Genomic DNA, 13,660 nt, shown 5'->3' with positions numbered 1-13,660 from the left:
AATTTTTGTAGTTAATACCCCTTTCTTAATTTGAATGATGACAAATCAGAAAATCCTCTTGAGGGATGGATAGCAACAAAAGGAATTGAGAGAATTTCTTACGGTACTACCAGTATAGGTTAGAAGAGGGCCACTGCTTGTGAGAGATCAAATCTGAAACCTTAGAAGTGGAGGGAGGGGAAAACACCCTCTCAGATATAGGGCACGTGCCGTTTTTGGAGCCAGGAATGTTTCCATATATAAATGTTTTCTTCCAATCCCACCATGCAGCAGAATAAAATTTTCAAATTGGAATGATAAACATTATATTGTTTGGACGAAGTCCAAGAACCTAAGAGAGGTTTGAAATCTGCATCAAGAACGCTATTATAGGGAAAATACTTTGATTTCAAAATTCTCTCCTATAAAGAAGAGGGATTGGAAACATGTCTCCAACATAAACGGAAGAGAAGAGCGATGCTATGATCAAAATTCTATTGAAAGCCTAGGCCACCAAGCATTAGAGCTTGTAGTTGGGGAAAAAAAAAAAACCAGTGCACGAGGCTCCTGCTACTACAAGGTCTGACACTACAACAAAATACATTTGTAGCTGCGGATTTTGATATTTAACTGCGGTTTCAAAATCCGTAGCCATAAATGGCCTATAACTACGATTTTTCTGTGTGTAGTAATAGGAGATACCTATTGTTGTGGTATTTCAAAACCACAGTAACAAAGGACTCTGTAACTGTGGAAACAAAATCACAACTATAAATCGCAGTAATATGTTATACTTATTACTGCAGAATTTAAAACCGTAGTAACAGAAATCTTGTAATTACGGAAACAAAGCGCAATAAAAAATTGCAGTAACAAAAAATCTTGTAACTACGGAAATAAAATCACAGTTAGAGAAAATGCAGTAATATGTGTTATTTATTGCTACAATAGTTAAGACCGCAATAAAAAAAAATCTTTGTTACTGCGAAAATGAAACTGCAATAAAAAAGTGCAATAACAGAAACCTTGTAACTATGGAAACAAATCGTAATAAAAAATTACAGTAATAGAAAATCTTATAACTATGAAAATAAAACCACAGTTAGAAGAAACACAGTAATATATGTTTTTTATTACTGAAGTAATTAAGACATCATAAAAAATATATAAATAAAAAACTTTGTTAATATGGAAACAAAACTGCAGCTAAAAACCGCAGTAACAAAAACCTTGAAACTACGGAAACAAATCGCAATAACATAAAATCTTGAAAATATAAAAATAAAATTGTAGTTAAAAAAAAATACAATAATATGTGCTACTTATTGCTGCAGTAGTTAAGACTACAGTAAAAAAACTATTACTGCGAAAAAAAAAAAGAACTGCAGTTAAAAAACACAGTAATAGAAACCTTGTAACTACAAAAACAAAGCGGGATAAAAAATCGCAATAACAGAAAATCTTGTAACTATGAAAATAAAATCGCAGTTAAAAAAAACGAAATAATATGTGCTACTTATTGCTACAATAATTAAAACCACAGAAAAAAAAATCTTTGTTATTACAAAAACAAAACTGCAATAACAGAAACTTTGTGTCATCGGATCCTGATTGAAAACTTTAATGGTTTAGATTTAAGATTTTTATTTTTTATGGTGCCCTCACAATTTGATGTTCTTATCATTCAAGGACATTGAGGGTCCTCAGAGTGGAATATTTTCACTTGGAAATTTGTTTGACTTGATATCGGTTACATCAAATTCCGCTTGAAAAATTAAGTGATTTAAATTTAAGGTTTTCAATTACTAGTGGTTTGAGTCATTTGTTGAGATACATTAGTTATGGAACAATTTAGAGGTTCGGGGTTCAGGGTTTCATTTCTAGGGTTTAGACAGTCGTTTATTATTTTGATTACTCACCATTTTTAAAATATATTATGCATAAATAAACTTATGATGACAAAATTATGTTCCCAATTTTAATTTCAATAGTGTACATTTTTTTTAAGATTTTTTCCTTTTTTTTTCTAATAACAAATTTAATTTAATAAAATAATATATTTTACTATATATATATATGTATAATATAATGTAATGATAGACATATACTCCCCCACAGGAAATGTGCACTTCAATATATATATATATATATATGTGTGTGTGTGTGTGTGTGTGTGTATTGTAGTTAAATCTATATGTATGTGTGTGTGTGTATATATATATATATATACACACTACAACAAAATATACTTGATTGTAACTATAGGTATTTAGACATGGACACGCGCAAAACGACGATGTTGCACCTTGTGCCCAGATGATTCAACCCCAATTGAAATCAAGCCGAATCAACTGTTTGATAAAAGGGTTTCAAACATTGGGAATTGAATCGATGAATCAACCGATTCAGATTGGAATCGATTGACAACAATACCAATTTCCATAATTTATAATCGTTACTTCTTAAATTAAAATCAGATCCAAATCAATCAATCACCGTCTTATTTTTTTGTAATCCACCTTGACTGGGACAGCTCATGATTCATGAGCTAATTCCCAATTCCTGGGTCGATTCTATTTTTAATCACAAAATACCTTAGAACCAGTTGGATCTAATCAAATTGGGTCTATCGAATTGGAATCGGCTCTAAACAATTCAATTCGCGGTTATGATTTTGTTAAACCTACTTAGTTCTCCTTTTTTTTACTTTTTATTTTGGTAGAATCGTACTTACCCTTCTCATTTTTACTAAAAAAAAAAAAAANAAAAAAAAAAAAAAAAGTACTTACCCTTTTTATTCCTTTTCGTTTTTTGGGTAGAGATTAGAGAACTTTTCTCTAAAAGTTTGAATTTCTTGAAACCACCGTCTCCCTGGAGCCCTTCCCCTTTTCTTTGCCGCCAACATGAAATTGGAGTCCGAACCCTAATAGCCTCCTCTAGCTCTCTTGACTTTCTCCATCAAAGCATTACCTGTGAGTGAAGTAGCACCAGCGCCGAGGGTCAGTAGTCTCTGCCACTGCCATTGCCATTGTAGGTATTTCTCCTTCTGCTGAGACCAGCCCCTTCTCTTTTTGTTTTGTTCGTTGAACTCTGAATTTCAGTGGTAGGGATTTCAAGAAAATGCTATTGATGATAGCAATTCCTGTTGGTGCTTGATCTGTTTTGATTCTAATCATCTCATTCTTTCTGTGGAAGAATAGGAATCGATATAATCAACTATTTTCCTTTTCTTTTTTATTTGGTAGAAACCAACTATTTTCTTCTCAATCGAATGCAATCACGCAACCCTAAACCTAATACCTAGCTCGCACCTCTCTCTCCCAATCGCATTCCTCCTGTTCTCGATTCTGGACTTCCTCAACAAAAAAACATCTCAACAAGAAATAATTCGATCTCGTATGCAAATTCTTCTAAGTCGCCGAGGCTCGATACCGGAAGATTCCAAAGCCCCTACGTTCTACCCACAAGTCCCTTATTGGAATCTCTTTGTTCTACAAATCGATTTTGCATTCCATTGTTTTCTTATGATCCAAGTGTTTCTCCCATGTTGGGATCTACAATTTTTTTTTTTTTTTAATTGCTTGTCTTTGGTCGCCATTGACATGTATAGCGATACTTGACTAGAAAGTTGTAAAAGTTTTATCAGTTTGAAATTCCGATGTAGCTGAAGAGCAACCTCTGCTTCCTACCTGCAGAGTTTTACATCCATAAAAGATGGTTGAGATTGGTAGGGGAGCCCAGAATGGATTGACTGCGAGGAATCAGGCAAAGGCTCATTAGTAGGAGTCCTAGCCATAAGGTTGACTCCCATTTTAGTTGTCAAAGCACCGCTTTTAGATAAAATACAAACCAAAAAATCCTGGCATGTTTTGTTGCCAGGTGAATTTTCAGATAGCACCAACTATAGTATGGGAAAATATTGAATCAATTAAGTTCAAATTCGAACTCCTGTAACAAATTAGGAGCCATAGAGGAGGGAATATAAATTTAAGATGAATTTGAAATCCAAAGGTCATCCAAATATTGATTTGACTTCCACCCCCTACTCTTTGTTAGACTAACTTCTGAATCTTCCAAATCCATGTTCTAGAACTCTTTAGAGAGAAATTTTCATCTAATAAAAGAAAATTTGGGAAGTTACGATTCTAAAAAGGCCCTATTCAATAGAGCACTTAGCTATCCTTAGCTATCCAAGGGAGAAGTTATGTCACCAGTAGTTAATAACCATTGAAAGAGATTACTCTCTCTCACTCTCTCCAACCAAGTTTGCACATTTTCTCTTAGGTTCTGTGTGGTTGTAATGGGAATTTAAAAGAGATGGGAAGTGAAATTTTCATACTTTAAAAGAAAATATTTATAATTATTATCTCATATGATTGTATAGATTACTTAATTTTTGTAACCATATTTAGTAATGATATATTTTACATGTAATTTTTATTTTACATATTATAGCAAATGGTTATGATGCAAAAGTAAAGTGAATTTTTCTAACCAAATTTAGAATGATTTGAAGTTAATGTTAAAGTCACATGGATAATGATAACATAAATCTTTTTTAAATATAAAAATTTCACTTCCCTACCTTTTAATTCCCTTTACAACCAAACATAGCCTTATGTGCAAGCAAGTATAAGGGTCCACAAGAGACCATACAAGGCCCGCTAAGGGGCTAGATAGATACAATGGACGAGCGGATCCTTAAACTTTAGAGAGGTCACATTTCTTAGAAAGCAATTAAAGTAGTATATAATACATGGGATGTCGAATGCTATCCATTTGCATTTTCCATATCTAGACACAATCTCCTATTTTTTTAAGGTTAAGGGGCGTCTTTACATAGTCCCTAAAAACAAACGGTTGTGTCAAGACGTGAGAAACCTTAGACAGATAGCATTTTTTCTAATATTACATTTTGAAAATACAATAATAAAACTTTATCCCAATTTAATGGGATCGGTTATATAAATCCAAGCAAGGACAATAAAGAGAAAATAAAAAAGATACGGAAAGAAAAAGATAAAAACAATAACGAAATAGAACACAAGTAGATGGATTTATCCACATAGATCTTAAGCCTTCAATCCGATCTACTTCTTGAATACAAAATTAAACCTAAGACATGATACTTTCTATGACTCAGATGCTGTCAAGGGGACCGGGGTTCCATTCAAAAAATATAAATAAGGAAAAAAAAGGGGGATGGGGGGTTTGTGACCAAGTATTTGAACAATCTCCAAACTCCGAAGGACCCACATTTCAATTGTTTATATTGGATAATTTCATCCTTATCGGTTCCTTTTGTTTCTATCTCCATGGCCACAACCCTCATAACTATTCAATTGATTAGAGAGTGTGTCAAACCTGCGCCTTCCCACTATTTTATGAGTATAATTTTACTAGAATTGTCACTCTTCTTATTATTTTGGTTTCCTACTATTTACGAAAACTGCCATTCTATACAACAGCAGTGCCCATGGGCCTCTACATAGTTTATCCATTTCCAAATTAGCGTTTACGGGCTTATGGCGATTACGGGTTTACGGCTCCCTTCTCCTACTCATTCGCCCATTCTAGCAGGAATAGTCAACCATCCTAACATATCTCCATCATCTGGACGGTCAATACTAACCCAGATGAATATTGACGACCAGATATTTGTGACTCAATGTATGCGCATTACGGTATCATCGTCCCTTCTCAAGCTTATCGCTTAGTCCGAGGTGGCAGAGCAGTCTTTCCATAAAGTTGCCATGAAGACGTTCGCTTCGACACGTGTTTAAAAAGTATATTATTATTGCAATTTTATCCCTTCTGGTTCACAATTGAAGCTTTGCTTTGACAAAAATGCAAAAAGCTATGGAGGCCATTAATGGAGCTCAGTGGTTGAGGGAGAAGAAAGTAAAGGATCTAATAGTCGAGAAGCGGAGACTGGTAGAGATCCCCTATACGGCCTCTCTGTCCCACACACTAAACGCCCTGGTGGCCAACCGTGTGGTGGCGGTCCCTGTGGCTGCGCCGCCTGGCCATTGGATCGGCGCCGGTGGGTCAATGATCATGCAATCTGATAAGAACACCGGCGCCGTTAGGAAACACTATATCGGCATGGTCACCATGCTTGACATCCTAGCCCACATCGCCGATCAACTCTCCGATTCCATTAATGGCGATGATTTCGATTTGGATAAGCGTATGTCTGTTCCTGTCTCTTCCATCATCGGCCACTGCCTCGAAGGTCTTAGCCTCTGGACCCTCAACCCTTATACCAGGCATGGAACTGAAACAATTTCTTCTTCTTCTTCTTCTTCTTCTTCTTCTTCTTCTGTTTCTGTAATTTTTTTTAATTAATTGATTCAATTCGTGTGCAGCGTTGTGGATTGTATGGAAGTGTTCAGCAAAGGAATCCACCGAGCTCTGGTACCAGTGGAGGGTCACATGGAGAACATCCCTGGAGTGGAACTAGCAGAGTCTGCAACTAGTTATAGAATGCTCACTCAAATGGATGTCTTGCGTTTCTTAAAGGCACACCCAACTGAGGCACACCCAATTCTCTCTCGCTCTGTTGGGGAATTAGGAGCAATCCCAGAATATGTTTTTGCTGTGACCAATCGCACTAAAGTCATGGACGCCATTAACTGCATGAGGACTGCTTCTCTTCATGCTGTCCCCATTGTTGAATCCTCATCAGAAGATCACAACCAACTCATAAATGTATGTAATTTTTATTTTTATTTTTTATTTTTTGTTTTTTTTTGTCTACTGGTATTCAGGGCTGAAGGCCTTTCAGCCCGACTAGCCTCAGTAGTACTGTGAGTTATTCTGACCCCACAATCGCATGTATTGGGTCGTACCAGAATTGAATGAAAATCATTCAATTTTCACTTAAAGTAGTGAGAGCATGAGGTAAGAGGAGTCGAAATTGGAGAGCTAGTGGCTCTTAGCTCGAATGAGATAAGAATTCGAGATAAGAGGTCGAACTCAGAATTACACACTTTCTGAGGTGAAGGTACTAATTCTATTGAATTTCTGATCAACTGCTCCGTATCTATGGTTTTAATGTGCAGGGGAAGGGGAAGAAGCTGATGGGGACTTTCTCTGCAACAGATTTAAGAGAATGTCCAGTCTCTTTGTTGCAGTCCTGGTTATGTATTGATGTTTTGGAGTTCACTGAGACTGTATCAACGAAATGGACTGTTAATGCTTCAGGTGAATTGGGGCATTCACCGAGGGAACTTGTGACTTGCGACCCTGAAATGAGTCTGGGGGAAGTGATTGAAAAGGCTGTGAATGGACAAGTGCATCGAGTATGGGTAGTGGATAAACAAGGACTGCTTGTAGGGATCGTGTCCCTCACTGATATCCTTCGAATGATAAGGGTCTCAATGTCATCCCTTTAGTCCCGTGATCGTAGAATTTTCTGTACTGCTGTACATTTACATGTATAGTTGTGTCACCAGGAGGTGGAGCTTTTGATTTCTAATTGTCACCCCTGGTGAATTGTGTAATATTGTGTCAACACATCTTCCAGAACGATTTAGGAGGATGACTTTAATTTTTTGTTTTTTTGGGCGAGTTATTATTGTCACCAAGGTTTGCTATATTTTGGGAAAGAAGCTACTTGGCCGTGCCTCCTACGCTGGGACACAAGCGGTGACCAAAGGACCTTCTGCCTCTTGTTTGGATGCTTGGGTGTCTTCTTTGGTTGGTCCTGGTGCTATTGTTGTGGTCATGCGATAAGGATGTGATGTCAATCTTTTATTCAAATGTGTTGTTGCCGAAAATCCGTATGAGCTGATTCTGCACAAGTACAGACGGCAGAGGTTCGGAGTTTTGTCCGGGGTTAGTCCTCCAACGCTCAAGTTAGGGATCGACCGCATAGTTTTTGTTACAAGAGTAATGGTGTGGATATTGATGCTTACCTCCTTCTTTCCTCTCGGGTCCTCTTATATAGCTCTTAGGGTTTAGGGTTTCCCTTTTCCTTGGAGGAGTCCTCCTCGGGTCCACCTCCTTTCCTTTTAGAGTCCTACTCGGATACGTCCTATTCCCTTCGTGGGGAATATTCTCTTCACGCGGTTGACGTGGTAGAGTTCTTGCAGCCTCTATCAGGTGGGTGATACGTGTCCAGGTGGGCGACGCGTGTATTTACCTTACTAGGCAATCAATTTGGCCGTATCAAAATGTTATAAGACATCTATTTTATCATGTGAATATATGATATTTCTATTCTGATGGTTAGATTGAGAGGACATGATTTAGATTAATTATGGGTTAAATTTCAGAATCTACAACAGTATCTAAAATCTTATTCCAACTTAATGGGGTCAGTTATACGGAGATTTAGTAAAGACGAGTATAAGTATCCATGCAAAAAGATTGACGTATTATGGTTAATTATAAAAAGTGTCGGTTGTCAACCTGATGTATCACTAAAAATCAGCCACAAGTTTATAACGACAGACTATAATAAGGTATCGACTGTCTATCTGATGTACCATATAGATAGGTCAAGTCAAAGCATCTTATATGCATTACGTCCACCACCAAGACAATTTATCATCTAACCTACTTTTATGAAAAGAGTAATGAGATAATAAATTCTTGACAGCCCCGCTAAGGACGAAAGTAATAATTCGAACACAACTCTGCATTGCAAACTATGTAATCAACACACAACTCCATAATGAAAACTAGATACGCGGTACTCAACTTCACATTGAAAACTAGAAAAACAACCCACAACTCAAGGTAGAGGTATCTGTATTCAATGCACCAGCGTAAAGCCCACCATGCCTTCTGTTTGGATGCATATTGCATCCCCTGGTCGGTCACCATAATGGTGCAATGGTTACGCAATCAAGTTGCAATCCTAGCCTATTTTTCAAATATTACAAGACATTTATTCTACCACATGGACATATGATATTTCTATTCTGATAGTCAAATTGAAAGGAAATGGTCTATATTAGTTACGACTCAAATTTCAGATTCTAATTCAATCAAATACTCTCTAGGGTGGCACATGCCCCCTATTTGAATACCTGTGTATGTCCCCTGGTTGATCCCCACATCGATGCAATGGCCACACGATCAATTTGTGATTCCATTCTTTTTTCAAATATTATATGAATAAAACCTATTTTTGTTGAGTGGGGGATTGAAACCACGCCCTTTTGGACTAGAACCTTAACCTTGGCCTATTTGGTGAGCTGGTTGCGGATGATTTTGGTTGAATTTTGTTAAGTTAATTGTTTCTATGGTTATATACTATTGTCTCTTTGGCCTTTCTTCGGTTCGTTCTACTTGCGGGCATTCAAGACAGATGGAAATGGTTCTTTCTTTTTCAGAGCTCAAAAATGGAGTATGAATGCATTGGTATCCCAACCCTGGAAAGACAAATTTTCCATAAAGGAACCATAAAAACTGAATCTGCATGTCATTCCATCCAAAGCTATTTAGTTCATAGGGACGTTTGAATAAATCACATTTTCCCAACCTGTGAATTAGAAAAGAAAAAAAAAATTGAAACACCTCCAAAGAGTGGATCAGCCATTGACAAATGTGACAATGACACCCACAGCACATGTAATAGTGCAGCACATTGGGGAAGGTCCAATTGAAGCTAAAATATGTTAGGAACATACCTGCTTTACAGAAAAAAAAAAAAATTTGTGATCAATCAATTTCATATCATCCTTCACATGACAGATATCAAGGGGAGGTAACCAAAAATAAATAAATAAATAAAAATATACATAACAAGGGGAGAGATAAGTGTTAGGATTTAAAATGTAACCGTAAGCGTACGGATCAGTATAGTTACGAATCGAACACAGGGAGAGCAGCTATTTTATTTTTGGTTTCTTTTAATAATGCGAAAGTGAACCGATTAATGGTTGTGATCTAATTCTAACTGTCGTCCTAAACATATGTATTTAAATATGCAAGCCATGCAATTAAAATTAATTAAAATTAAATAAATAAATAACGAAAAATAAACAACCCACGCAATTAAAAGCAATGAAGGAAAAAAAATGCTGAAATAAAAATAAAGTTAAAGAAATGGGATAAAGCTAGAGAGTGGCTCACAAGTAGGTTTCTCTACTTAGCCCGAGGGATGCATTATAATATGAGCTTCCCTATCTACCTAAATCAATGGTTGCACTTGAAAGCTTAGGTGATTTGAGATACTGCCAACTGTAAAAACCAGATCTGGAATGAACCAAATCTGAAATTTCTAAGCCTGGAGAAAACAAATCTTGAAAAAAAATTGAATTTGAAAAAGATATGCTCCACGGCTCGTGATCTTTTCACCTAGATCTAACCCTAGAACTAGAATTTAAAATTACAACTCAATTGCATAAATTATAACATAAAAGGCTGAATAAAAATAAAAGAGTGCTTACATTAATTGAAATAAAAAGCTATTACAAAAGTGATTAAAGCAAAAACAAAGAAGAACTAAAACTAAAGAGAGGGAGAGAGGGAGAGAGGGAGAGAGGAAGAGAGAAAACAATTAAAAAAAACCTAAAAGAAAAATGAAGTGTATCCCCACTTCTTGCATGAGTTGTATTTATAAGGAATGGAGAGGTTGGGTAACAAATTTCTCTTTCCTAAAAGGGGAAAATCTACAATTAAAATGTGAGATCTTTTGAAACCAAAAGTGCTAAGGTGGAAGAGAGAGAAGAGAGAAATAAACTTGGAGAAATTTTCTTTAATTTTTTTTTTTTGTTTATTTTCTTTCCTTTTTTATTTATTTTTCTCTTCTTTTTTTCCCTCTCTTCAAATCTTGCGCACAACCCTTGTTGACCGATTTTTTTTTTCCTTGAACAATTTTTATTCTTGCTTTGTGTGATTTGAACAATCTTCTGGTAATGATATGGAGGAGAGAGAAGACTTGGACAAGATTTATTTCTCTTTTTTTTTTTCTTTCCTTTTTTTTTTCTTCTTGCATAAGAAACCCCTTCTATGATTTTTCTTGCTTTGAAGATTTGGACAATCTTCTGATTTGATGTGAAAATCTCCTTCATGCCCTTAGTGCTTTAAGTGAATAAAAAGCAAAAATCTTCAACAAAATTCTCTAATAAAAAACGACCATGAGATTTGAACTTGAGACCTCTTAGTGAGCAAGGAAATTTTGCACACCATAACTCACCAAACATATTTCAAGCAGTAATGACATTTGCATATTTTTTTTTTTCGCTTAATAAACCCTATTCTACTCCACTACTTTTGGTCTGAATGACATGGTGGAGCAAACACCAAATACCCATGTTACTATATAGCTTCGCTTTTTTGCATATGCCCACATAGACAATGATGCCAGAGTTTTTTTTTTTTTTTTTTCAGAAGTTTCCTCCCTAAGAGTCTTGATCAAGTCACTATGCTTCCTAAGGCGCAATGCCTTGTCTAGTTCCAAGGGAATCAACTCTCACTCTTCTTTATACCACATTTCACAATTCATTTAAAATTGTGCATTTGTCAACTCATGCCAAATTAAAAATAAGGTCTCAACTCTAAATCAAGAGTACAAGAAAACCAAAGACTTACATATGATCTAACACCATAAAACAGGGGTCTCTTATTTTTCAAAAGAAAGTCTCATCTCAAGACACAGGCTTATTTCTTTCTTCTCAACAGAGTTTTTATACATTCAAGATGGGTACCTAAATCAAAACTTTTATTTTCATACATTAAGTAACCAAATGGTATGATCATTAGCCAAAAGCCAAAGTAGAACTTCATCCTTAGCAAGCACAAAAACAAAAAGAAAAAGAAAAACAAACAAAACAAAGTGGAAAAAGTAAAAACTGGTTTCCCTATGAATTCCCCCACACTTAAGTTATGCAATGTCCTCAATGCATGGAAAGAATTAAAAGCAAAGACAATGCAAGGGGGTCATACCTGATTAAAAATTAGTCACCAGTGTAAAGAGGTTCATGGAGATCTATGACCTCTTCCAGAGTAGATGATGACAACTCAAGGAAGGGCTTCAATTTATGGGTGATCCCAAATTTCTTTATGAGGACCTCAAATGATCTATTACAAAAATGCTTGCCCCTGTCAAAAATGTAATAAATGATCCCATTATCCATCCACTTTAGAATTTAATTTTGAATGGCCTCCTTCATCACTGGGTTAGCTCTCCTCTACGGTTTCTTTGAAGGTTTTGGACCACTCAATGAGGTGAATATGATGTTGACCAATAGAAGGACTAATTCCTTTGATGTCAACCATGGTCCAACCTAAAGCTTCCTTATTGTATTTTAACATTTAAGTAATTCCTCTTCCTGGTTAGAAGTCAAATCTGAAGAAATTATTACGTGAAGAGTCTGGTAAGGCTCTAGGAAAGCATACCTCAAATCAGATGGTAATTTCTTAAGATTTAGCTTAGGAGGCTCCAATATAGAAGGTTTGGGAATAGAATTAGAAGGGGGTTCTAAGGGCTCTATAGGTGGTTGGAGACTCCAAACTTCAGACATAATTCTGTCATCAAAACCACCTAATTGTTCCATGCAATCTTGAAATTTAGAATCAAAATCAATATCAAAATATGTCTCAATGGAATCTGAAATTTCCTGGAGCATATGAACATCCTTCTCATGGGGATTTGGTTGCTTATCCAACCTAAAAGCATTAAAATCCATAGAAGTGTTTCCAAAAGAAAATTTCATAGTATAGTTCCTACAATTAATTATGGCATTACTGGTTGCAAGGAACGATCTACTAAGAATAATTGAGATCTGGTCCTGAATGTTAACAACTGATTGGGTGTCTAAAACAATGAAATCAACAGGGAATAAAAATTTCCCAAATTTAAGTAAGACACCCTCAACCATCCCTTTAGGAATCTTAACAGATCTATCTGCCAACTGAAGAGTAGTTTTAGTGGCTTTCAATTCTCCTAATCCTAGTTGCTTATATGCATGGTAAGGCAAAAGATTCACACTTACGCCAAAGTTGCTTATATGCATAGTAAGGCAAAAGATTCACACTTACGCCAAAGTCAAGTAATGCATGCTCAATGTAGATGTTGCCTATGACACAAGCTATGGTAGGGCTCCTTGGATCCTTATACTTGGTGGATATAGGCTGAGTAATTATGGAACTAATATTGCCTGCCAAGAACGCCTTTTTGGGCACACTAGTGATACGTTTGTGAGTACACAAATCTTTCAGGACCTTTGAATAGGCGGAGATTTAGGATATGCCATCCAAAAGAGGGATGTTCACTTCTACCTTCTTGAAGACTTCTAAAATTTTATCCATGGAAGTAGTCTTCTTTTTATTTACCAACCGATTAGGAAAGGGGATAGGAAGAACATAAGCACTGTTAGGATTTTAGTTTTTTTCTGAAGAGTCATTTTTTGTTTCCTCACACAAATCATCTTTAGTTGCTTTAGGTTCATCAGATGAACCTGGAATAAGAGGCGCACTTGTGTCCTCAATAGAAGGAGAGTTAACAGAAGTAAAAGATATGAAAGATTTACGAACACTCTATTGGTACTCTTGGCCACTCCTAAGAGCATAAAAAACATTACATTAGTTGGAAGGCTCTTGTTGTGGACTCTTTTGAATTAAATTCAATTGATTTAGAATTGGTTGATGATTCATATTCTCATTTCTGGAATTTGGTTCAGGCTGACTAGGAATCTTCCCTTTCTCCCTTTCCTGCAAAACATTA

General features: G+C 36.0%; 1 protein-coding gene across 1 annotated transcript; it reads left to right on the top strand.

The window, feature by feature from the left end:
• Positions 1–5,787: 5,787 nt before the first annotated feature.
• LOC122057917 (SNF1-related protein kinase regulatory subunit gamma-like PV42a) lies at positions 5,788–7,743 on the top strand. Its single transcript, XM_042620289.1, has 3 exons — positions 5,788–6,248; positions 6,348–6,690; positions 7,044–7,743. Exons 1-3 carry the CDS (start codon positions 5,827–5,829, stop codon positions 7,374–7,376), a joined length of 1,098 nt encoding a protein of 365 aa, XP_042476223.1. The 5' UTR covers positions 5,788–5,826; the 3' UTR covers positions 7,377–7,743.
• The last annotated feature ends 5,917 nt before the right edge of the window (positions 7,744–13,660 follow it).

The sequence above is a fragment of the Macadamia integrifolia genome, chromosome 2 (assembly GCF_013358625.1).
Source record: "Macadamia integrifolia cultivar HAES 741 chromosome 2, SCU_Mint_v3, whole genome shotgun sequence".
Lineage (NCBI taxonomy): Eukaryota > Viridiplantae > Streptophyta > Magnoliopsida > Proteales > Proteaceae > Macadamia > Macadamia integrifolia.
Note: the sequence above shows the minus strand (reverse complement) of the source record. Positions and strands in the feature narration are given on the sequence as shown.

What these genes read in the sequence shown, in the direction of transcription:
- LOC122057917 (XM_042620289.1), top strand. Translation starts at nt 5,827, where the DNA reads ATGCAAAAAGCTATGGAGGCCATTAATGGAGCTCAGTGGTTGAGGGAG. An exon ending in ACCCTCAACCCTTATACCAG is followed by an intron (nt 6,249 to 6,347) that starts GCATGGAACTGA and finishes ATTCGTGTGCAG; the next exon opens with CGTTGTGGATTGTATGGAAG. An exon ending in ATCACAACCAACTCATAAAT is followed by an intron (nt 6,691 to 7,043) that starts GTATGTAATTTT and finishes TTTAATGTGCAG; the next exon opens with GGGAAGGGGAAGAAGCTGAT.